The sequence below is a fragment of the Penicillium soppii genome (genome assembly GCF_028829465.1).
Source record: "Penicillium soppii strain IBT 18220 chromosome Unknown utg000005l, whole genome shotgun sequence".
NCBI lineage: Eukaryota > Fungi > Ascomycota > Eurotiomycetes > Eurotiales > Aspergillaceae > Penicillium > Penicillium soppii.
In genome coordinates, this window is record NW_026643235.1 from 622,930 (window position 1) to 648,026 (window position 25,097).

General features: G+C 47.9%; 7 protein-coding genes across 7 annotated transcripts; 5 read left to right on the forward strand and 2 right to left on the reverse strand.

Annotated features, from left to right (window-relative positions):
* Window positions 1–204: 204 nt before the first annotated feature.
* Window positions 205–1,944, reverse strand: N7529_005655 (uncharacterized protein; the record flags this gene model as incomplete). Its single annotated transcript, XM_057241182.1, has 2 exons — window positions 205–957; window positions 1,021–1,944. 2 exons carry the CDS (start codon window positions 1,942–1,944, stop codon window positions 205–207), a joined length of 1,677 nt encoding a protein of 558 aa, XP_057096541.1.
* A 198-nt stretch (window positions 1,945–2,142) lies between these two features.
* On the forward strand, window positions 2,143–4,044 carry N7529_005656 (splicing factor cactin; the record flags this gene model as incomplete). Its single annotated transcript, XM_057241183.1, has 5 exons — window positions 2,143–2,652; window positions 2,715–3,179; window positions 3,236–3,865; window positions 3,931–3,963; window positions 4,027–4,044. The coding sequence occupies 5 exons, from the start codon at window positions 2,143–2,145 to the stop codon at window positions 4,042–4,044; spliced, it is 1,656 nt and encodes a 551-aa protein (XP_057096542.1).
* A 1,295-nt stretch (window positions 4,045–5,339) lies between these two features.
* Window positions 5,340–6,742, forward strand: N7529_005657 (uncharacterized protein; the record flags this gene model as incomplete). Its single annotated transcript, XM_057241184.1, has 2 exons — window positions 5,340–6,122; window positions 6,218–6,742. 2 exons carry the CDS (start codon window positions 5,340–5,342, stop codon window positions 6,740–6,742), a joined length of 1,308 nt encoding a protein of 435 aa, XP_057096543.1.
* Window positions 6,743–11,760: 5,018 nt separating this feature from the next.
* On the reverse strand, window positions 11,761–12,525 carry N7529_005658 (60S ribosomal protein eL34; the record flags this gene model as incomplete). Its single annotated transcript, XM_057241185.1, has 4 exons — window positions 11,761–11,949; window positions 12,166–12,289; window positions 12,426–12,439; window positions 12,502–12,525. 4 exons carry the CDS (start codon window positions 12,523–12,525, stop codon window positions 11,761–11,763), a joined length of 351 nt encoding a protein of 116 aa, XP_057096544.1.
* A 419-nt stretch (window positions 12,526–12,944) lies between these two features.
* prp8 (U4/U6-U5 snRNP complex subunit PRP8) lies at window positions 12,945–17,534 on the forward strand (the record flags this gene model as incomplete). Its single annotated transcript, XM_057241186.1, has 1 exon — window positions 12,945–17,534. The coding sequence occupies one exon, from the start codon at window positions 12,945–12,947 to the stop codon at window positions 17,532–17,534; it is 4,590 nt and encodes a 1,529-aa protein (XP_057096545.1).
* Window positions 17,535–17,759: 225 nt separating this feature from the next.
* N7529_005660 (uncharacterized protein) lies at window positions 17,760–20,231 on the forward strand (the record flags this gene model as incomplete). The annotated part of the gene is made up of 1 exon (XM_057241187.1): window positions 17,760–20,231. One exon carries the CDS (start codon window positions 17,760–17,762, stop codon window positions 20,229–20,231), a length of 2,472 nt encoding a protein of 823 aa, XP_057096546.1.
* A 2,030-nt stretch (window positions 20,232–22,261) lies between these two features.
* On the forward strand, window positions 22,262–24,937 carry N7529_005661 (uncharacterized protein; the record flags this gene model as incomplete). Its single annotated transcript, XM_057241188.1, has 8 exons — window positions 22,262–23,113; window positions 23,168–23,300; window positions 23,586–23,783; window positions 23,913–23,966; window positions 24,212–24,370; window positions 24,507–24,607; window positions 24,681–24,771; window positions 24,843–24,937. The coding sequence occupies 8 exons, from the start codon at window positions 22,262–22,264 to the stop codon at window positions 24,935–24,937; spliced, it is 1,683 nt and encodes a 560-aa protein (XP_057096547.1).
* Between the last annotated feature and the right edge of the window lie 160 nt (window positions 24,938–25,097).

Here is a 25,097-nt window from a genome sequence, read left to right on the forward strand (position 1 = left end):
TGCCTTTTTTTTGTTCTATTTGATTCCCCAATCGCGATACCTTCAATGAACCCCGCTTTGATCAGATGGGACACGATTCCTCGTAGTAAACCTAAAACTCTTATAGCTACAGTAGAAGACGTGTCGCTTGAAACAAACACGCCGTAGTGTTTCACATCGAACTCATGCCAAAAAACAATATATTCTGATTTCCCATCACACATTCTAAAATCTCCTCTTCTTCTTCGCAGGCGCTTTACTTTTAGCCTCAAGCGCCCTCTTCAGTTCCTCGCGCCTCCGATCAGCGCGCTGGTCTTCGGTCTCCGGCTCTGCAGGTGGCTCGGGGTCAGATTTCCCCATTGCTGGTGGTGCAGGTAAAGGAGATTCTTTCTTTTTAGCAATTTGCTTTGTAGTGTCCTGCGTGTGCTTTGGTTTGGCAGGAGACTCTTGATCGGGAGACGCAGCCTTAGTCTCCGATATAGGGACAGAACCGTCATCTACGATAGGATCTTTGGCTTTGGCTTTGGATATTCCACCTATCATGCCAAGCTTGCCGAGCCGCTTAGACTTGATTGCTGCCGGTGGTGCCGGGGATGGCGGAGGAGGAGAATCATTGGGGGGGCCCTCTTTTTCTGATGATTTTGGAGGATGCTGGGGCTTTAGCGAACTTGGGCCTTGCATGGGAGAAGGCTCTTTTTCTTTCTTTTTCTTGCCACCAATGGTACCCAGTCCGCCCTTTGGTCTTTTAGGTCCCTTCTGAGGCTGTGGGACAGGAGGCTCTGGGGTTTTTGATCTAGTTGGGGTGCGGTTCCGGGGCAGTTTTTGCTCTGGCTCTGGCTCTGAATCCGATGCGGTGGCTTCGTCATCCGACTTCGATGGCAGTGGCAGCGGAGAATGGCTTTTCGTTTCGGCTGTTCGCCTAGGGGGTGTCTTGCTTTTCACAGGCTCCGACTTCAGTCGCGGAGGTGTTTCTTGTCGCTAGTTGGACCGGTCAGTCGAACCATGAGATAGATATACTTGGAGATGTTGCTCGCAGCGTACCTGAAATTCATCATTATCACCATCATCATTATTATCGTGAATTGCCGTTGATTCTTCTTCGGGCTTAGTATGTTTCAGCAGAGCTATGTCATCATGCTTGTTGTCAAATTTGGGGGTTTCCTCTCTGGCCGAGGAAGATTCTTTAGCACTGCTTTCAGGGCGTTTTGTAAGATCACGCCACCATTCATCTCTTGGCTGGATGAAAGAGAAGTCATGGAAGTCCCCAGAACCTGAAATCTCCTGGAGTAGGTGGGTGGCTAACCCTGCTCCGGATGATTCTGTCTCGGCGAGCCAGGCTTCTTCCTCGAATGGCTCAATGCCTTTGATGAACCTGGCAGCCTCGGACCGAGTGATAGATTTGTGAGACTTGCGCGATCCTGCAGCGCTAGGAAAGACAGACCCAAGATCAACTCCAATATTCTCGATCTTGTCAAACAACTTGTTGAGCACATAGTCTTTCTGTTTTAATTGACGTAAGAGGGAACGCTGGCGGTCCTCCCGATTAGTCTCCTCTTTGAGAAGTGGAAATAGTATTTTGCTTGTCAAGTACGACGATGGCTCCCTTGACAACTTCAGAATCCATCGCAGGGGTTTTAATGGTGCGGGCAGTTTGGTGGTTGTTGTGATTTCAAGTGAATCGGCTTGTGCTCCTCTGCTAAGGTTGACGCTATCTTTGCCCTTTTTCAGAGCTTCTCCGATCTTTTCTAGGAGCACATTAAGTTGCTCTGGATCCTCTTCGGGGTCAATGGTTGTGGCATTCTCCTCTGCTCGCTTGGTAATTTGCCGTTGAGGCAGCCGTTCCGACCAGATATAGGTGAGGTCTGTTATGTAGATTTCATAGTCTTGTCTAGTCCACGTATATTGAAAGAGCAAAGGGGGCAGACTCTGATCGGATAGATGGAGCCTGTGCCATTTGGAAGACATGACTTGTGAGGGTTGTATTTAGAACAAGAAGTGAAGTTGTCTCATATAGCTGCCTGAGCCGCAAGGGAAGGTTTGCCGCCGCTTAACTTTCCGCCTATCTCCCGAACCTCTGACCTTCGCTCGTTTCAACAAAATTACGTATCGAGTTTATCTTTACGTTAACTCTTATCGCAACTTGTATTCTTTAAACCTTTTACGATGTCTGCGCGACTCCCAGATCGTTCAGATTCAAAGCGAGACCGGTCGCGATCACCACCGTGGCGTGAGCAGAAACAGCCCCGTCGGGACGACAGAGAATGGCGCGACCGAGCAGACTCGGATCGCAGACGTGATAATAATAGGTCTGGTCCGCCGCAGTCTCGCAATATGCGCGACCAAGTGCGACTCAACATGCTCCAGGAAGACCAGCAAGAGCGTGAATGGGTCGCGCAGGAGGATATCTTCGTGTTGAAGCAAGCTAAAAAGAAGGCCGAGATTCGAGTCAAAGAAGGGCGCGCAAAGCCCATCGATTGGCTGACAGTCACTCTCCGTGTCATAGATCCTACTCGTGACCCTTTGGATGATGAAATCGCAGATGGCGATTTGGACATCGTGAACCCGGACGGTGTGTTTGAGGGACTGTCGCAGGCCCAGTTGCAGGATTTGGAGAAGGATATAGATACGTTTGTGAACCTCGAAACAAATGCGCAGAACCGTGACTTCTGGCAGGTATGGTTTCCCCCTCCCACTTCTGGGTCCCGGAGCTTTGCTGATTATCATTCATATTGCAGACCATGAAAGTTATTTGCCGAGATCGTCAGAAGACTGCTACGCCCGAAGGTCGTTATTTAAGCTCTGTGGCTGCCGATATCAACAAACTTTTAAGGCCAAAGTCTTACGAGCAACTCCAGAATCTCGAAACACAAGTGAAGCGAAAGTTGAACTCGAACGAGCCGATCGATACGGACTACTGGGAAGAGTTATTGCGCAGTCTGACTGTCTGGAAAGCCAGGGCAAGACTGAGAAATGTGTACCAATCCATCATTGATGAGCGTGTTCGTGACTTGAGGAAACAGCAAAAAGAGGAGGCTGAATCAATCCGGGCGAAACTGGCGCCTCTTGCTGCAGCCATCACCGCGGAGAATACAGCAAATACTGTGGAATTCGAAGGCCTGGACCCAGAACCATTACTAAAAGTTCGCCCGGAGGACAAGGTGTTGGAAATCATGGACGAGTCAGCACTCCTTGACCAAGTGGTATGTCCTAAGTTCCTGCTAGTAATACACAGGTCGAAATTTAACCGATTTTACAGGCTCGTGAACGCCAGAAAATTATCCGTATGGGCTTTGTCCCACTGCGACAAAGACCAACGGAAAAATCCTCCGTGGTTGTATCAAATCCTACATCTACAAATGCTCCAGCTGCCTCTACATCCACTCGGTTTTCTTCAATCCCGAACGAAGACTTTTCACAAGCGACCAAAGCGCTCTATGAGAGAGAGCTCGCCAAGGGTGTCAGCGAGAACGAGGAAATCTTTACTGGCGAAGAGGCCGTTAACACAGGCTCGCAACCTCAATGGGCTGGCAAGCATCGGCCTAGAAAACCACGGTACTTCAATCGAGTTCAAATGGGTTACGAATGGAACAAATACAACCAAACCCATTACGACCATGATAATCCGCCACCTAAGGTTGTACAAGGTTACAAATTCAACATCTTTTACCCCGACTTGATCGACAAAACGAAAGCTCCGACGTACCGAATCGAACGTGAGAATGGTCGCAAGAGGGGTGAATCCTCTGCCGAGGCGGGTGAAGAAGACACATGTCTCATTCGTTTTATGGCTGGACCACCGTACGAAGACCTCGCCTTTCGAATTGTCGACAAAGAATGGGATTATAGTGCAAAACGAGAGAGGGGCTTCAAGAGTACATTTGACAAGGTATGTTGTGTTACTAAATGTTCCATGCTCTACGTTCCTCGACTGACTCAACTCTTTCCTTTCAGGGAATTCTCCAACTTCATTTCCAATTCAAAAGGGTAAGTCGCTCTCCGTGTTTTTCATTTATATGAATCTACAGGTATACTAATGGATTGTCTTAGATCTATTATCGGAAGTAACACCAACGATTCCCACATGGGCGTCATATGTCAGAAGGGAGAAAGATAGTGGATTGCTGTGTTTATGCGGGGAGATTTCGGGGTGTATTTTCCAATTAGTTGATATCCAGTTAATACAGCCAACCCTAGATTGATTGGGCTGGAAACATTTCCCCCATTCAAAGTTTCAACGATCGAAGTAAGCCAGACTTGATATGTTTTTAAGGTAGATCTATAAAAAAGATATCAATTGCTTGATTAGACGTCTGGATATCTCCATCTATACCATATTTTTGCCACTTTTTGGGGTGAAATAATTGGAACTCTCTGTACTTGTCATGGCCATGACTAGCGCACATATATGGGGGTTTTCTTTTTTCTTCATTTCTATTTCTTTTAATTTTTTACCGTACCTATGTATCGCTTTACAGGGTTCAGGAAAGGAAATGGACGTTAGAGCCCTTTTTGGTGACACTAAACTGCACTGCACATTCCTGCACACATTCAAGGACGACTTCCGGCTGGCTGGATACAGGCTCCACGAGAAAGAAGAAGAAAAAAAAAGGAACATCTAACTAGACATAACCCAGAGAAGCGGGGACATTTTCTACGGCGCTACAAAAGAAAATACCTCGCGGCTAGCTTCCAGAAGGTCCGCTCCAAGCTGCGAATGAATGCCGACCAATTATGCAACTTATCTGCAAGTGTCCATGGCCTTTTGGCTATTCCGTTCAGCTAGGAGACCTGTCGGTCCCTCATGTCCATTCGTTTTAGTCGGCTGTTGCACACCAAGTTCAGCCACCTTGACCACCCCGGTGAAATCATTGGCCACTGTTTGTATGAATCTCCGTTTCACGACTTAGGCATCTAGGGAGGCGTTTCCCGCAGAGAGTGAAGTTGTTTAGCTGTATCTTTTCCCTTTAAATTTTTTTTTTCATGCAATATTGTATTGTTGAATAAAATATTAAATAAATAAAAAAGCTGAGGACTTCGGGCCAGACCGTCTTTTGTCGGTATGTATCTCTCAAGGCTATTTGCAGCAGAATGAATAGATACCATGTGCCTCATGAGTGTGTTGGCAGGGGAAGATCTTGAATCGTACAGCTCTGACTATTGAAGGGACCTAGTTGGGACCATTTTAGGAATACTTCTACCTCTTTAAGGTCATCCCTACTTTCTCTTTCTTTTTCAATTTGTATTCATAAATCTTTCACTTTTCCTTTATCTCTCTACTTCTTTTACTTCTTCATTTCATCAACCTATCTAGGGATTCAATACTTTTCATCTCTCTGAGGTTTCTCTGAGAAAAGAGAGTCATGGATATCTCAATTCATCCTTCGAATTTCAACTCAGCTCAGATGGCAACTGACCAGCGAGAGGGCGGCCCTGATGACCTCTCAGTACAAACTGTCACTATCACTTCATCTCCAGCTGGTATTTACCAGAACTCGCCTCCGCATTACAACCCCTGCACCCTGGAGAACTGGCCGAGACACATATCCCAACCAGGCTTTATGCCTTCCTTTCAAACTTCTCAATACGCTTACCCTGTCGTTGGTACTGATCCATACAACATGGCCCCGTCACATCAAGATCTTAGCATCGACCAAACCAACTACATCGACGCTTATACCCCATCCCACGTCAACCCAATCATGGATTCCCCAGATATGAGTATGGTAGCGGACGTCAAAGAGCAATTTCTCCATGACGACAACCTAAACTGGAAACCTTCTACTTTCAAGACAGAGGAGTACTATCCTCACCAGGTTCAATATGGTACCCTCCAGCCAATTCAAAATTCCCCACCTTCGCCGCTGTCTACAATCTCATCGTACCCTTCGCCGCAATCATTTGCCGCTGGTAGCCCCGCGCGGACAGGCCGTACGACTGAGCAGAGCGGTGGAGATACCAAAGAAGATCGTGCTGGAAACCCTCCATACTCAATTCTCATCTACCAGGCCTTGAAGAACGCTGAAGGAAACAAGCTCTCCCTTCAAGGCATCTACAGATGGTTCGAGGAGAACACCGAAAAAGCCAGGGACTCGAGTCACAAAGGATGGCAAAACAGCATCCGTCATAACCTCTCGATGAATGCAGTAAGTGATACATGTTTCACGATGGAGTTTCTTGCTGCGTCATTACCACTGCACTTTTTATCATTGTATTGCTCATACACTAACGCTTCATTTAGGGCTTTGAGGCTGTGAAAGAAGATATGGGCCCAGGAAAGAAGACGATTAATTTCTGGAGGTTGACCCCAGATGCTATCAAGGAAGGGACAATTCAATCAACAACCAGATACCGCAGGGGCTCACGAAAAGCAAACGGTCGTGTCTCTCGGCGTGATTCGGGTTCTCGTGAGAGGCACGCCTCCAAGAAGGTGAAAACGTCCAACGCCAGCAAGGATTGCCCGCAGGCCCATATCGAAACCGACTACCTTCCTATGGAGTTCTCATCAATGCCTTACATGCACAATCCAATTCCCTCGGGTCTCCCTAATCTCAACAATACGATGGCTATGCCGCGATTCGGTATGGGCCATGTCACCGGCTGCACATCCCAGTTCCCAGAGAACAACGGAGTCTTCGTTGATGGCGGCCTGGAGCCAGACTTTGCACCACCATTTGCCATGGGCCATAGCTGGTATGCACCGGGTCCACACGATAGGGCCGCCACAGGCTCGAACACTACAGTCGATCTCCATGCTACAATTTGAAAAGAAAACAAACAAAAAAGGGGGTGTGGTATGGAACGAGATTTGGTGACGAAAAAGCCCGCTGGCGCTGACATGCATGAAACCTTTTTTTTTTTTTTTTTTTCTTTCTTTTCCCCATTTTTTCAGATTAGTCTGCTTTTTTTTACCACGTTCTATCAATTTCTAATTTTCTGGCTGAGCCATCTTGGTCAGTGAATACACTAGAAGCCCATGGTACATTGGACTGCATATCAGCTTTTATTCGGATTGGGAATTTGTTTAATGGGAGTTCCGTGGAGTGAGCCTCACAATCTTTTGCCTTCTTTGCCTCGTTTTTCATTGCTTTTTCTCATTGCATTTTTCCTCTTGGTTTCTCAAAGATTTTCCCTATTTCGGTCATTCTGACATTGGCACACGTTCTTGCTTTTTTGTACCATAAATTTTGTGGCGTTTGTGGTTCTTGGATTTTGGCGCCTCCTATCGAGATCTATCAATCAATAAGGCAGATGACGCGGTGCCGATCAGCGTTCTCTGTCGCGTTCGTCAAGCAAAATAATGGATCTTCAATGACCCGCCGGGTGTACGCATTTACGGAATTTAGTTGTGCGTCTCGCTTCTCTTAAGTCCCACCTCGTGTCCATTACCAATAAATGTATGTCATGTTGGGCACGAATGATTGCCAAGAAGTGAGAATGTTCAAAACCGTAGTATCTTGACTCGCAGTTTTTTTGGTAAGATTCGGAGTTAGAGACTGATTTCCCCGTGACAACGTATTGGCCTTGTTCTTGGCTGCAGCATTGACCATATGCTGTATCTCTGGAATGGCTTCATAAATATGCACATAACAGCGGTGTCTCGACTGACAGGCATTACATCAAACTATAATAAAAGGGAAACAAAAAAAAAACGTTGATCTGCAGGATGCTTTGACATATTACTACCTACATGAGCATACACTAGGGTTACATGGACCTCGCAATGGAAGGTATTTCCCGCCCTCTTTTCGTGCTAGGCTTGTCTTTAGTCCATTTTGACACCCGGGTTTCTTGTCACTTCCCTGACAGGCTAGGCGACCACCCCCACCACCCCGCTCTATCACTATGTATCAACTGCTGTAGCCTCCCACCATGCTAGGTCACCCAGGCAGACGGCCTTGGTGACCGTGTACTTGCTTTGTGATCGTCTTCGCCTTTCTGTCTTTCCCCGGTCCCCACCCTCCCCCCCTTGTAAAGGGTCCCAAGAAGAGGGTATGAATCTGACATCTTCCTTGCAACTGGGGATACCAGATCGTTGGGACAGTTTGACTCCTTGTCATTTTATGCATTCTTAGGTGGAAACCACACTGTCCACTCCGTATGCTACAAAAACGGACATCTTGGAACGATATATATACTATAAACATCATAGTAAATGCTAACCTCGGTGCTCGGTTTTCTTTGAATCACGCAACTAATCTCTCACAAACTCCGTTACCCATGCATGAGTCATAATGGCAGTGCGTGTTATATTATTGGCAGACTTGCGTGATCAACATGATTCACAATGGCACCAACGACAGACCGACATTAGCTTAGGGGCTCGCAACCTTCGCCGAATATAGTACAATGACGCCAGAAATAAAACAAGGAATTTTTCTGATGTACCGTAGATCTATAATGATCGATGCCATTTAATAGGTTTACCCATTTAACAGGTTTATTCCGGTGTTGTGACAATCAATAGTTGACAGGTAAACCGTTCCGCTCAAATTTAAGCAGTGATCATACCAGATTCTTCCGATATCCACCTGGGGTCAATGCACCATGGATCCGCGGGTTGTGGGGCTAGTATTGAATACTTGACAGTATGTAAATGTACGCTGTCATACAGGTGACAGCTGCAATGTCATTCACAGCACGGGCGAAAATATTAATCTGGTACTTGCAGTGAGTCTCGGAGACCCTGTCGGACCGTACCAGTATTAGTTGAGGAGTACGTACTCCGTACAATTTGTTGGGCGGAAAATCAATTTCCGGTTTCTCTTGGGATTGGATATTGGGCTTGATAACTGAGTTTGGGGTATATTGCTGTCAATATAACCCTAACAAGTATACAAAGACCTTGGAAATGGGGGCTATAGTACGTAATGAACTTGACTGATACGGCGTATATATCTTTGATTTCGTTAATACCTGTATGGATCCTCTCTGTTCTAGATTGAGTATTGGTTCCTCGTGACCTTCGGTAGTGTTATGCACCTACATCCGGTCCGTGGTTGATCCTATACTGTAGTGACAGTGCTAACTTCTTTTGTCCAGTATAGCGGAGCTTGATGGCGTATCTTATCTCTGTACGCTAGTCATTGATGCTCAACTGTTCGATAGATCGATTAGAGGAAAAGATCGAGGTCTCTTCGTGATTGTGACGATGCACCTTAGAAGTGGTATCCTCAAATCCAATAGTACTTTTTTCTTATTCTTTTTTACTACCTCGTGTTCAATTTGGCCCTTATTCCGACATGCATAATTAGACATCATTCGTTGGGGAAGATCTTCGCTCTCCGCTGCATTTCAGAGGGGTTATATTAGTCTTCGGTATCTCATCAATGCAGGACAAAAACATCCCGGCACCAATAGTCTTGACTTCCCAAACGAGCGCCATCATACATCGCCCCACCTTAGACCCCAAAAGTCCATATTTCTTGTCTAAATCTATTCTAGCCTGGTTTATCCCAGATCCGATCCATTCGATCTATCCATTTTTTGAATGCCCAAGAAAGGGAATTGGAAAAAAGAAAAAGGGGTAGATCCTCTCAAATTTCGATCTGCATGACACCGCGGGTACGAGAAAAGCCCGTGTACTTGATGCCTGTCATTTTTTTACATGATCTGGAGCCGATAGGCTGCCCACCTGTAGGGAGCCGGGTATCCGGACGTATAAGCTCCGGGATCTTTGCTTTTTCTCCTCAAGGTATTGAAAAGCTGATGGGTGTAACATAACAAATTCAATTGTATTGTTGTATTTTGGGGTTATGTCTCTTGCTTTGTAAAGACCGCACGAACCTCGCCGTTAGGTGTTTGTGGGATGGAACGGGCCGGTTAGACAGCTGTCGACTTTTGCATAGTCTGTGCCTATCACACTTGGTAGGTACTCAGCCCTCGGAGATGTTAGCGCCGGGGAGCAAATACCCTACAGGACCATCGGGTGACCGCTTCTTGTATATTGTGTGTGTCGTAGGTAGATCTCATTGTGCGATCCCGCATCCCCGGCTTCATGGTGGGGGTAACGGCGAAATTGCGCGCCTTTGCTTTTCACTGTGGACAACAAGTGGATAGACGCCATGATTGCTATTGGTCTAATAGAACCCGAGGGTTTGGACAAATTGCAGCGGAGGTTCATTGGTTGCCACGTAGCATACCTGAGGTATACTACATGGGTACTTATGTATGCGCTAGGTACATGAAAACGATGGAAATAGAAGGATTGATCTTTACTGGTACTTATCCAGTTCCAACTATTTTGGTGTATTCTTTAAATCGAGATCGAGTTAGTGTAGACCAAGGAATACGGGGGATATTCTCTTTTTGGAAGGTCGGATTGTCGCGCTCGTGTTGTCTGTTCATTCGTTCGATGGTTGAAATGAATGCTGCGGTTGTTTTCTTGAACCTAGAAAGCTATTATTGACATGTGGTACACTCAGAATGACTGACATGATCATGAGTCGGTCCTTTATTTGGTCTATCTTCAACCAATCCCATCTGTGGTCTCATGCAAGGCAAAGCGCGAAGACCTGCAGGCATACTACATAATAGATATACTCTGGCCGGAAAAGGTGGCTCAAGGATTGATTCACAGCCGAGGAACATTATGCCGAGATATTAATTGTTTGGAGATCGATTTCCGATACGATGCCGCACAAAAGTGTTCTGTGCGGCTCTTGCACGTTAAATATGTCATGACCACAACAGCACATTATGTCTATTCTCACATTCCATTTCAAAGTACCGTACCAGCTTTGGTGTTATATAATTTGGAACACTCCATGACAACCGGGTGGAATTATTCGAAGTGAAGGCCTTGAAAGTATCCTAATCCTGACAACAAGCGGTGTCTCTAAACCCTAAGCCCGACTGCATAGCTGGTCGAAATCCCAATTTACTAAGACCCAATCTCCTCGGACAACAATTCCACACAATAGCATACATAGCCTACAGGGCTTGTTAATAATATAGAGTGGTATACCTCCGCCCCCATTCTCCTATTGTAGCTGTGGCCCGAGGCTTTTTAGCAATATGCAGCCACAGGGGTCAAACTTACTGCTGCGCTGTGCTGGTCGATCCTCGACCTGGTCTTTGAACAAGGAATACCTAAAAGCTCGCGTCATAGGAGGCTCTAGAATATGTATCATTGGCCTTTGATGACGTGAATTAGCCATCACCTGGCCATGGTTGCGGTGAAGATATTTACAGTAAATTGGAGGCCTAGTTTAATTGGGCCCCCATGTGCGCTTTGAATCCCACGGCAACAATGAACACTAACACGTATTTATGGCTAGAACATATGTCCGAAAAGTGGCGGGTTACCTAGTTGCATTTGACAGGCATTACCAATGCAAAGAGCGTCATTGTTCTACCCGGCGATTACCTCGTGTTTGAGGCCGACAGCGTCCTATAGTTGCATGCCACGACAAGGGCGATCTCAACGAACCGAGAAGTATGACCCAACCTGATGAAATCTAGACTTATCGAATGCGCAATGATACCAACCCGGAGAGAAAGCGAGATAATTGACCGCTACGATACTTTCCTGGCAGTGAGCAAGAGGCTTTGCCTGGAACTCAAGACATCATGATAATTGTTTCAGACAACTCGATTCGACATATCACGGAATTTTTCATGAAGGTAAATGAAATTGATTCATTTGCTTAGCCACGAGCCCCTTTTTTGGACTCGCATGCTAGCTGTTCGTGTTCATCTTTAAGATTCTAAGAGAACCATTCCCAGCGTTTTTCCCGTAACATTCGCTCCACCGAAAAAGAACAACACCGACAAAATGCACGCTTAGCGCTTGCCGGCCTTCTGCTGGGACTCCTTGAGGACCTTCTTGACGATCTTCTGCTCCTCAATCAGGAAGGCACGGACAATGCGGTCCTTGACGCAGCCAGCGCAGCGAGAGCCACCGTAGGCACGGCTGACATTCTTCTTGGGGCGGGAGATCTGGGCGTACTCGCGGGGGCGGAGAGCGGGAACCTATAGGATTAAAATATGTCAGTCGGTCTGACTCCTAAAATTCGACGAGACAGTCGTGAATGATGTGCGGCGGTCCGGTCGGGCTTTCGTTGTTACTTCTGTCCGTCGAGGCAGAGTTTTCATTTTTTTCCGAGTTGGTTGGTTGGCCCAGCCGTAATCGCACACATCCCACACAACCGTTCAAAAATCCATTCGAGACGCAGAGGGATCACTCACACCGGGGAGCTTGATGCCACAGTCACCGCACTTGGGAGCAGTACCCTTCTTCTTCAGGTGAAGGTAACGGAGCTCACCACCAGGGGTCTTGATGATGCGAACCTTGTTGGACCGCGTGTTGTACCTATTGAGCGCAAGAGAAACCGTCAATATTTCGTTCGAAAAGCAGATAGCCATTCCATCACTAGTATCATCGCATAGACAATCGTAGGGTGCGTTGGACTGGTATTCGGGACAAGGGAATTTTTTTTCAAACGTACGGGTTCCGGCGGCGCTGAAGAATCAAGAGCAGTCAGAACAAAAATCACCCAGATAGATTTTCTGTATAGAACTCACGTATTGCAGTCTGTTGTTGGTCATTTTGACTGTACTTGAACTGGTCAAGGGCGGCAGTTGTCGGAGTTGTCGTGAAGCAAAGTGAAATATGTCGAGATGGGTTTGTGTGGGTTTCTGCTTCAGCCGACGCTAGCGCACTTTTGGCGAGGTTGCGCTAATCCCAATTTGGACTAGTACCAATCGGAGCCGCCACCTCAAAGTTCAACGGGAGAAAGGAGCAGAGATAGTCTCATCGCGTTAGGGGATCGTGGATCTCTATCTTTGTCGCGTTTGTCATCTTAATCTTTCATTTCTTCATCATATTCGATCTTTGCCCTCAGTTGGACCTACTTTTCCAGCTGATACTTTTCCCTACACATGATCTCCGACGTGGCTTGACGCGACTCTTACATCAACGCAACTTATAAAGAGTGAGGGTGGGCTTTCCCCCATCAATTACCATCATGGCTTCATTACCTCCTCCCCCTCCACCTGGATGGGGTGCAGCTCCTTCAATGCCGCTGGCGCCGCCCCCACCAGGCTACCAACCACCCGCCGACCCGAACGTCGCAAAATTTGCACAGAAGAAGAATGAATGGCTGCGCACGCAACGCAATCGATTCGGCGAGAAGCGCAAAGGGGGATTTGTCGAAACACAAAAGGCGGACATGCCCCCAGAGCATTTGCGAAAAATTGTACGAGATATTGGCGATGTCTCGCAGAAGAAATTCACGAATGAGAAGCGTAGCTACCTCGGCGCGCTCAAGTTTATGCCCCATGCCGTCCTCAAGCTCCTGGAAAACATGCCAATGCCCTGGGAGTCAGCAAGGGAAGTTAAGGTGCTGTATCACGTTAACGGTTGCTTGACCTTGGTTAATGAGACACCCCGTGTCATCGAGCCTGTCTTCCATGCCCAGTGGGCAACAATGTGGATGTGCATGCGTCGCGAGAAGAGTGACCGCAGACATTTTAAGCGTATGCGCTTCCCTCCATTCGACGACGAAGAACCACCTCTTTCCTGGTCGGAGAACATCGAAGACGTTGAGCCATTGGAGCCCATTCAGATGGAACTGGACGAGGCGGAAGATGCAGCTGTATACGAATGGTTCTACGACCATCGCCCCCTCCTTGATACCCCACACGTCAACGGCCCAAGTTACAAGAACTGGAACTTGTCTCTTCCTCAGATGGCTACTCTCCATCGTCTCAGCCATCAAATTCTGAGCGATGTTGTCGACCAAAACTACTACCACATGTTCGACCTGAACAGCTTCTTCACCGCCAAAGCTTTGAACGTCGCCATCCCCGGTGGTCCTCGTTTCGAGCCTTTGTACAAGGACATCGACCCTAACGACGAAGATTTCAGCGAGTTCAACGCCATTGATCGTATCATTTTCCGTGCTCCCATCCGAACCGAATATCGGGTTACCTTCCCATTCTTGTACAACACTCTCCCCCGCAGTGTCAAGGTCGCTTGGTACTCTCATCCCCAGGTGGTCTATGTCCGTACTGAGGATCCCAACTTGCCCGCCTTTTACTTCGACCCCGTCATCAATCCCATCTCGTCCCGCTCCGTCGCCCCGAAAAACATTACAGTCAGCCATGAAGATGAAATATTCGGGCCTGGCAGCAACGAAGATGACGAATTCGAGCTTCCTGGTGAAGTTGAGCCTTTCTTTGAGGACGAAGAACTCTACACATCCGACACGGCTTCCGCGATAGCCCTGTGGTGGGCTCCTCACCCCTTCGATAAAAGATCTGGCAAGATGGTTCGTGCACAGGATGTTCCGTTGGTCAAGCAATGGTACTTGGAGCACTGCCCGCAAGGCCAGCCGGTCAAGGTCCGAGTCTCATACCAGAAATTGCTCAAGACGTATGTTCTCAACGAGTTGCACAAGAGCACACCCAAGGCTCAGAGCAAACAGAATCTCATGAAGACTCTCAAAACGACCAAGTTCTTCCAGCAAACTACCATCGACTGGGTTGAGGCTGGTTTGCAAGTTTGTCGCCAGGGCTTCAACATGCTCAACCTGCTGATTCACCGCAAGAACTTGACTTATCTCCACCTTGACTACAACTTCAACCTGAAGCCCGTCAAGACATTGACCACCAAGGAGCGAAAGAAATCTCGCTTCGGAAATGCTTTCCACTTGATGCGAGAAATCCTTCGCTTGACCAAGCTCATTGTGGATGCCCAAGTTCAATACCGTTTGGGCAACATTGATGCCTTCCAACTAGCGGATGGTATCCTGTACGCGTTCAACCACGTGGGTCAGCTTACTGGTATGTACCGTTACAAGTACAAGCTTATGCACCAGATCCGTTCCTGCAAGGACCTGAAGCATTTGATATACTATCGATTTAACTCTGGTCCTGTTGGTAAAGGACCTGGTTGTGGTTTCTGGGCCCCGGCTTGGCGTGTGTGGCTCTTCTTTATGCGTGGTATTATTCCCCTGCTTGAACGTTGGCTTGGAAACTTGCTTTCTCGTCAATTTGAGGGTCGTCACAGCAAGGGTGTGGCCAAGACTGTTACCAAGCAACGTGTGGAGTCCCACTTCGATCTTGAGTTGCGTGCCTCCGTCATGTCTGACTTGATGGACATGATGCCCGAGGGTATCAAGCAGAACAAGGTCAACGTTGTTTTACAGCACTTGTCAGAGGCCTGGAGATGCTGGAAGAGTAACATCCCCTGGAAGGTTCCCGGCCTGCCCGCCCCTATCGAAAATATCATCCTTCGCTACGTCAAGAGCAAGGCCGATTGGTGGATCTCTGTCGCACACTACAACCGAGAGAGAATCCGTCGCGGCGCTACTGTTGACAAGACCGTCGCAAAGAAGAACTTGGGTCGACTCACCCGTCTCTGGCTCAAGTCTGAGCAAGAGCGCCAGCACAACTATCTGAAGGATGGCCCCTATGTTTCTTCAGAGGAGGCTGTTGCGATCTACACCACCATGGTCCATTGGCTCGAGTCTCGCAAGTTCTCTCCAATCCCCTTCCCCAGTGTTTCCTACAAGCACGATACCAAGATTCTGATTCTTGCGCTCGAGCGGTTGCGCGAATCCTATTCCGTCAAAGGAAGACTGAACCAGAGTCAACGTGAGGAATTGGCTCTCATTGAACAGGCTTACGATTCCCCTGGTACAACACTCGCACGAATCAAGCGATTCCTCCTCACACAGAGAGCCTTCAAGGAAGTCAAGATTGACATGAATGATAACTACAATAATATCAACCCTGTTTACGATATCGAGCCCATTGAGAAGATCACCGATGCTTACCTGGATCAGTACCTCTGGTACCAAGCCGAGCAGCGCCATCTCTTCCCCGCTTGGATCAAGCCCTCCGACTCCGAAGTTCCTCCTCTCCTTACTTACAAGTGGACCCAGGGTATCAACAACCTGTCCAACGTGTGGGAGACTGCCGAGGGCGAAACTAACGTGATGATCGAGACTGAATTGTCTAAGGTCTATGAGAAGATTGATCTCACACTTCTCAACCGACTGCTTCGTTTGATTATGGACCACAACTTGGCTGACTACATCACTTCGAAGAACAATGTTCAGCTCAGCTACAAGGATATGAATCACACCAACAGCTATGGTCTGATTCGTGGTCTCCAATTCTCTGGCTTCGTCTTCCAGTACTACGGCTTGATGATCGATCTCCTGCTCCTTGGCCTGCAGAGAGCCAGTGAAATGGCCGGTCCTCCCGGAAGTCCCAACGATTTCTTGCAGTTCAGAGATCGTGCTACAGAGACAAGACACCCCATTCGTCTCTACACTCGTTACGTCGACAAGATCTGGGTCTTCTTCCGATTCCAGGCGGACGACTCGCGTGACTTGATTCAGCGTTTTTTGACTGAGAATCCTGACCCCAACTTCGAGAATGTGATTGGTTACAAGAACAAGAAGTGCTGGCCTCGCGATTGTCGCATGCGCTTGATGCGTCACGATGTTAATCTTGGCCGTGCCGTCTTCTGGGATATGAAGAACCGTCTGCCAAGATCAATCACCACCATCGATTGGGACGATACTTTCGCCAGCGTTTACAGCAAAGACAACCCGAACCTTTTGTTCTCAATGAACGGTTTCGAAGTCCGAATTCTTCCAAAGATCCGGAATATGAACGAGGAATTTTCAGTCAAGGATAGTGTCTGGTCTTTGGTAGACAACTCTACCAAGGAACGTACGGCACATGCGTTCCTCCAGGTCACCCAAGAGGATGTTCAAAAGTTCAACAACCGTATCCGACAAATTCTCATGTCTTCCGGTTCGACGACTTTCACCAAGATTGCTAACAAGTGGAACACTGCTCTGATTGCTCTCTTTACCTACTACCGTGAAGCTGCTGTCTCTACTGTTAACCTCCTCGACACTATTGTCAAATGTGAGACAAAGATCCAGACTCGTGTCAAGATCGGTCTTAACTCCAAAATGCCTTCTCGTTTTCCCCCAGCGGTCTTCTATACCCCCAAGGAACTTGGAGGTCTTGGTATGATCTCAGGATCTCACATCCTCATCCCTACTAGCGACAAGCGCTGGTCCAAACAGACAGACACCGGCATCACTCACTTCCGTGCTGGTATGTCTCATGACGAAGAGACCTTGATTCCGAATATCTTCCGATACATCATTCCCTGGGAAGCCGAGTTCATTGACTCTCAACGTGTGTGGATGGAATATTCGCAAAAGCGCATGGAGGCCCAGCAACAGAACCGCCGCTTGACGCTGGAGGATCTGGAGGACAGCTGGGACCGTGGTCTTCCTCGTATCAACACACTGTTCCAGAAGGACCGAAGCACACTGAGCTTCGACAAGGGCTTCCGACTTCGCGCTGAGTTCAAGCAGTACCAGCTGATGAAGAGCAATCCATTCTGGTGGACTAGTCAACGACACGACGGCAAACTTTGGAATCTCAACGCCTACCGTACTGACGTCATCCAGGCACTGGGTGGTGTAGAAACGATTCTTGAGCACACCTTGTTCAAAGCAACAGCTTTCCCGTCTTGGGAGGGTCTGTTTTGGGAAAGAGCGAGTGGTTTTGAAGAGAGTTAGTCTATCCCCCTCCCTAAAATACCCCAATTTCATTCAATATCGCCTCGAAGATGCCATGGAAGATTGATTTGAGGATATCCAAAGATGTCACGTGACCATACCACGTGATATTGGGTCAAAAAAGACCTTTGAAAAGACCTCTCAAATGGCGATCTTGAATGGCATTCTTAGATGACAAAATGGAGAAATCCTTCGAAAAATTCGATGCTAACTATCCAATTAGGTATGAAATTCAAGAAACTCACGAATGCTCAAAGATCTGGTCTCAATCAGATTCCTAACCGTCGATTCACCCTCTGGTGGTCCCCAACCATCAACCGTGCCAATGTCTACGTTGGTTTCCAAGTACAGCTGGATCTGACTGGTATCTTCTTGCACGGTAAAATTCCCACCTTGAAGATCTCGCTGATTCAGATCTTCCGCGCCCATTTGTGGCAGAAAATCCACGAATCAGTGGTCATGGATCTGTGTCAAGTGTTGGATCAGGAACTGGAGCAGCTTGGCATTGAGGCTGTCCAAAAGGAGACTATTCACCCGCGTAAGTCTTACAAGATGAATAGTTCTTGTGCGGATATCCTTCTCTTCGCGACGAACAAATGGAACTTCACCCGGCCTTCGCTGGTGTTTGACACCAAGGACGTTTACGAAGCGACTCCGAACAACAAATTCTGGCTGGATGTTCAGCTTAGATATGGTGACTACGATTCTCACGACATCGAGCGATATGTTCGTGCCAAGTACCTCGACTACACCACTGACAGCATGAGTATCTATCCTTCAGCCAATGGTTTGATGATTGGTATTGATCTTGCTTACAACCTCTTCTCGGCCTATGGACAGTACTTCCCGGGCTTGAAGACCCTGGTTCAGCAAGCTATGGCCAAGATCATGAAGGCAAACCCGGCCTTGTATGTCTTACGTGAGCGTATCCGCAAGGGTCTGCAGCTGTATGCATCTGAGAGCAACCAGGAGTTCCTCAATTCTCAGAACTACTCCGAACTCTTCAGTCCGCAGATCCAGCTGTTCATTGATGATACCAACGTCTACCGTGTTACGATCCACAAGACCTTTGAGGGTAACTTGACCACCAAACCCATTAACGGTGCAATCTTCATCTTCAACCCCCGTACTGGACAGTTGTTCCTGAAGATCATTCACACCAGCGTCTGGGCAGGTCAAAAACGTCTTGGTCAGCTGGCCAAGTGGAAGACAGCCGAAGAAGTTGCTGCTCTTATCCGATCTCTTCCCGTGGAAGAGCAGCCGAAGCAGCTCATCGTCACCCGTAAGGGTCTTCTTGATCCTCTCGAGGTCCACCTGCTTGACTTCCCCAACATCTCTATCCGTGCCTCCGAGCTTCAGTTGCCTTTCCAGGCTGCCATGAAGGTCGAGAAGCTTGCCGATATGATTCTCCGTGCGACCGAGCCTCAGATGGTGCTCTTCAACTTGTACGACGAGTGGCTCAAGTCAATCTCTCCCTACACTGCCTTCTCTCGACTCATTCTCATCTTGCGAGCTCTTCACGTCAACATTGACAAGGCTAAGATTATTCTTCGTCCTGACAAGACTGTCATCACCCAAGAACATCACATCTGGCCGTCTCTGTCTGACGAGGACTGGATTAAGGTCGAAGTGCAATTGCGTGACCTAATTTTGAATGATTACGGCAAGAAGAACAATGTCAACGTGCAGAGCTTGACTAGCAGTGAAGTCCGTGATATTATCCTGGGTATGGAGATTAGCGCACCTTCTCTGCAGCGCCAGCAAGCGGCCGAGATTGAGAAGCAGCAAGATGAGCAGAAGCAACTCACTGCCACTACAACCAAGACTCAAAACGCCCGTGGCGAGGACATCATTGTCACCACTACGTCTCAATACGAACAGCAATCGTTCGCATCCAAGACAGAGTGGCGCACTCGCGCAATCGCGACCTCCAACCTTCGGACTAGGTCCAATAACATCTATGTTTCTTCTGATGATATTCGCGATGATGGCTACACCTACATCATGCCCAAGAACATCCTCAAGCGATTCATCACCATCGCCGATCTACGGGTCCAGGTTACGGGTTACATCTACGGTAGCTCTCCAGTGGATAATGACCAAGTGAAGGAGGTCCGCACTATTGTCATGATTCCTCAAGTTGGTAACACCCGAGATGTTCAACTGCCGCATCAGCTGCCGCAGCACGATTACCTCCAGGGCTTAGAGCCTCTCGGTGTTATCCACACGGTTTCTGGTAACGAGCCGCCTTACATGTCTGCGGCAGATGTAACACATCACGCACGTCTCATGAATGCCCATCCTTCGTGGGATAAGAAGACTGTGACCATGACAGTTTCGTTCACTCCCGGATCCGTATCACTTGCTGCATGGGGTCTCACTCCTTCGGGTTACAAATGGGGTGCGGAGAACAAGGACACAACCTCGGATCAGCCCCAAGGCTTTGCCACCAACATGGGAGAGAAGTGTCAGCTGTTGCTTAGTGACAAGATCCGCGGCTATTTCCTTGTCCCCGAGGATAATGTGTGGAACTACAGCTTTATGGGAAGCTCATTCGGTAGTGTGGAGAAGAGACCCATCTACGTCAAAATTGACACCCCGCTTAAGTTCTACGACGACCAACACCGTCCCCTGCACTTCCAGAACTTCGCCGAGTTGGAAGACATCTGGGTTGACCGGTCCGATAACTTTGCCTAAACACCTCACGTGCCATCAAGGTGTTGGGGATGTTTTTTTTTTCTTTTCTTTTCTGTTTTACTGGGCGTCTTATGTGTTAAGATTTTTTCTATTGCTTCTCTCTTTTCTTGTTTCATTCAGGTTCTTGTATCACAACAACCTTAATTCATGTATTGCAGCGAGAACTAAAGGCAAGGAAAAAGCAAGTGTGTATTTTTTTTGTATAGTACGAGTCCCTTTGGCGAATACATTCCCTGTCATTTCGACATAAAAAAATATGAAACTTTCATTTAAAACATGAAAATATTCTTCTCTGATTATCCCCTCTTCCTCATCCCCCCTTGTCATTATACGAGGATGCAGTTGGCTTCGTAATGCATGGACTAATATATGGCTGCCACGCCTTTGTTCTCGGTAATAATGAAACACTTCCGTAGATTGCCGCGATGTCATCGAATTAAGGCAGACCGGGCAGCGCAGCCAAAGCATTCAAGCCACTAAAAAAAGGTTCAAGGCCCGAGTATCTCACCAACCAAATGTTAGGAGAGGATGAAATGCAACGGGAAACTTTACCCCCAACGAAAGAAAGGGGGACAAATCGGACTGCATACGATAGTCTGCGCAACTATTGAAATCAGTGACCATTCACAGTCTGCATAAGCTCTTTCTCTGTCCCGCTTTGATGCACAAGTCATGCAAGGCTATGCAAAGTGATGCATTAGGGAGATGGGTCTGACATTAACAGATGACGGCCCGCATGCAACTAGAGCATTCCAGTGATCCATGCAAATCAGTACTCTCCAATGCTCTCTAGGTAGTACTCTCCACTACTATGTTTGGTGTAAAAAAAGGGGTGCGTGTGCCAATGTGGCTGAAAAACTTGATGTAACTGACTCGCTAATTTATTACCATCCAATAACCTCTTTGGCACAGTGAGACTAACCTACTGTCGGTCTTTCTTCTGAATTCTTTTCATTTGAAAAAGAAAGAGCTCCGCTGTTAAGCCCAAACGCTAATCTACTCTTTTTGGGGGAGATGAATGATCATCGTTTCACCCCCTGTTATTGTTCTATTCTATCTGACATCTGTGATTGACTCTCGCAGGCCTTGGCTCCGAGGAAACCCGATGTAATGGACAAATAGCTTACCATCGCTTACTTGACTAGCCTATACCGTGTCAATCACCCGATGCCATATGTCCACCTTCTTCCCAGACAGACGGCGCGTTTACATGGAACATCAGGCCGACAAATGAGCTGTTGCTTGGGTTGACATGCCGGCAGAATCTGACAGGCTTTGCTTGTCTGCCGTATTTTCTTCCCTTCGTCATGGCTGTTTCTTGACCCTGGACTAGCTCAGAACCTGTTTCGCGTTGTTTTCCTAGTCGATACTTGGGTGTGTCCAACCGCTGCCATGGGTGAAGTCTCCTCGGCCCCTCTTCTAAAAGTTGGAAAGTTTATATGGAAGGAAAGGAAAAACAGTTCGTTCCATCATGGCCGGAATGATGGAATACAACCTTGGTGCCTATCAGAGATTCCTCGACTGAAACTATTCGTGCTTGCAGTCCGGTCCACTGGGGATTGTTGGAATCAGCCCGGCAACGCACGCCCCAGGTTGGTCACCGGCACAGGTCTAGGATCCTCTTGGTAAGGGGATGTCTCCAGATGTTGTTATAGATGTGGCCATGTCTTCGGATTTTTAATTCTCTTATAATCTATACATATCCAAACTTCTCTGCAGTCTCCACCGTATGATTCGTTATGCTTGATCAATTTCCCTGCAAGTTTTCGCTACAATTCATACCAAATTAACTACTGCTCTCCCCTCTCTGCACGTCAATCTATCAAGTTCTTTTTGTTCTTTGCTCCAAATCACCCCACAGGCGGATCATTCTCCGCTGAAATTGCTTATGTGACAATAAAGCTGGTTCTGTTTGTATTTTCCATTTGCGAGTGACACTTGGGGATTACGCCCTTGGATCGTTCACTCTCAAATAAGCACCCAATTCACTCGTCACTCGCTGGGGCTGCAGGCCCTAGCATTGTCGATGCATGCCTGGAACACTAGCAGAACCGTATAGGGGCTTCATGGTCAACTATCCTCATCATACGGGTAGTAAAGATACCACCCAAGAAGATATAATTTCCTATGGTGCCGCCCAGTTGCTTCAAGAGCGGCCCGATATTCGCTATCACTCCGACACAACCCAACCACCCTTTGGATCTCCCTCGACTTTTATCACGGATCGCATAATCCCACGCCATCCAGCTCCGCATTACAGTCCTCAATACAATACGCAATACAACCCGCATGGTTATGAACTAGCTCCGCCCCAGAATAGCCGAAAGCGACAGCACACCGACAATGGAGCAAATAGCAACCGCGATATGGACATGGATCGCGATTATCCGCCTCGCCCTCCTGTGCTGCAAAGCTTACCGACGGACACATTACCACCAGTCAGCGAGTCGACTGAATCAACGTACCCCGTTCATAATGACCATCGAGTTCCTCAATCTTCAAACCATGACTACGGGTCCCTGGTTTCTCTCCCACTCCCGCAGCAGCACCACCATCATCGGCTGCCATCCCAGGCGAGGACTCATGTGAATTCGGATGGAGATTCTGGAAATGGATCAGCCTTAGGAGCCGCAGGAGATGATGATATGAGCTTCATGAATCAAGAGGGACTGCCCGCCATCCTGCCCGAGCCGAAGGCAAAGAAGACCAAATTCGGCAAAGTGGAAGATGACACACTGATTGAATTGAAAGAACATTGGAAATTCACTTGGAAACAGATTCAATTCTGGTTTCCTGGACGTGCGAGCGGTACATTACAAGTCCGTTATTGTACCAAGCTAAAAGTGAAGGACCTGAAGGATATCGTTTGGACTGAGGAAATGGTTTGTTTCGTCTTCATCATTTAAGAGAAACTCCCTGGACTAATTGAATCATAGGATTCGCGACTACACAAGGCGATAGAAGATTATGAGAATGATCGATGGAAGGTCATTGCTCAGAAAGTTGGCAATGGGTGCACGCCTTTGGCGTGTCAACGGAGAGCGACAAATTCTGGGCCTGAGCCTGACCGTGAGCATGATCAGGATTTGGAGCTTGAATGATGTAAGGGTATACGGTTTCCAAGGTTGTTAGTAATAGCTATTTGCTTATAACTATTCATATTGTCACGATAGTATCAGATGATGTTTAAAGATATCATGCCACCCTGTGCCCTATACCAAAAAGCCCTAATAGTCCAGAAACGGCTATTATGCACGTATGGTTTGTATAACCTACTGTAGCAAGCTCCCGCCAATCAGAGATGACTCATCATTACTCGCAATTTCATTGGGCATCAGAGCCAACCAATCAAAGGCGCTCGGGCCAAAGCGGCTTCAAACTCGCCCAACCTCAAACCTCCAAACTCCCTCTTTCCTGCCCCAAACGCCCGCGTTATTCAACCCATCTTCAGGACAATGTTCCTCCAACGTACAGCCTCCGCCCTCGCGAGGCGCTCGCCTGCCAGCGCTTTTACTCTCGCTCAGCGCCCTTTCTCCTCTTCCATCGTCCGCTGTACGTGACTCCTATGGCCTGATCCGACCTTCACTCCCGCGCACCCCGACCCAATTGGCTTTGTGCATATCAAATCAACCATTTGTGAATTACTCAATCAAATCGCCAGCTAACATGAGAATTTTGCAGCCAACGCCAACAAGTGGGCTCCTAAGCAGGGAGGCAAGATCTTGACCTTCGAGGGTTAGTGCTATATCCGATCCCATGGCACTCAATGGCCCCGTTTTTAGCCCCTATGATTCGAGAAGCATCTGTTTAAAACGAAACATTCGAGGCCTTCCGTGCAATTAAACTCAATGGAATGCAATTGAGCCTCGGGTGTCAGTTCTGCGGATACCTTTCCCGAACCACAAGCTAGGCCAGCCATTCAACGCCAAACGATTACCCGCAAAATACCGTACTGACTTATTCTCTTCGTCAAAATACAGAGATCAAGACTGAGGATGACCTTATCCCCGCGGGTGGTAAGCCCGGTACCATTCCCAGCGATCTTGACCAGGCCACTGGTCTCGAGCGTCTGGAACTCATCGGAAAGATGCAGGGCATTGACATCTTCGACATGCGCCCCCTCGATGCCTCCCGCAAGGGTATGTTCTTTTGAGCTGCTTTTCATATCTCTGTCCCAAGGTTCAAATGAATGACGAGATGTCGGCGAGACCGCATGATCGTTACATTGGAGCGAACCTCAAAACACTGGCTGATCATATGGATATGTTCATACAGGAACACTCGAAGACCCCATCATCGTCAACAGCGCCGGTGATGAGCAGTACGCCGGCTGCACTGGTTACCCCGTAGACTCCCACCAGGTCAACTGGTTGACCGTATGATCTCCCCACCTGAGCCCCCTCTACCGGGCTATACCTCTACTCTTGATTCTGACTCGATACCATTTAGGTCTCCCGTGAGCGCCCTATCGAGCGCTGCCTCGAGTGCGGCAACGTCGTCAAGATGAACTACATCGGACCCGAGGAGGACCCCCACTCCCGTATGTACCCCGACATATTTGTATTCCCTTAGAATATATTCGACTGTTCAAGTGCTGACTTTTTCCATCAGACGACCACCACCACGACCACGGTCACCACCACCCTCCCCACGTCGAGCCCAAGACTTTCGCCGACTACGTCAAGCCCGATTACTGGTACCGGTAAATCTTTATAGCCGTCTTTCTGCTTGCGCGGCGGTCCCCTTTGGTTCTGGCATGGGAACTCCAATACACTGTGAACATTACGTTGCGTGTCTGTCTCTGTTCTGTCTCTGTGACTTCTTTGTCTCTTTTGTAGAATAGTGCTCTAGTGGATGAAAATGAGA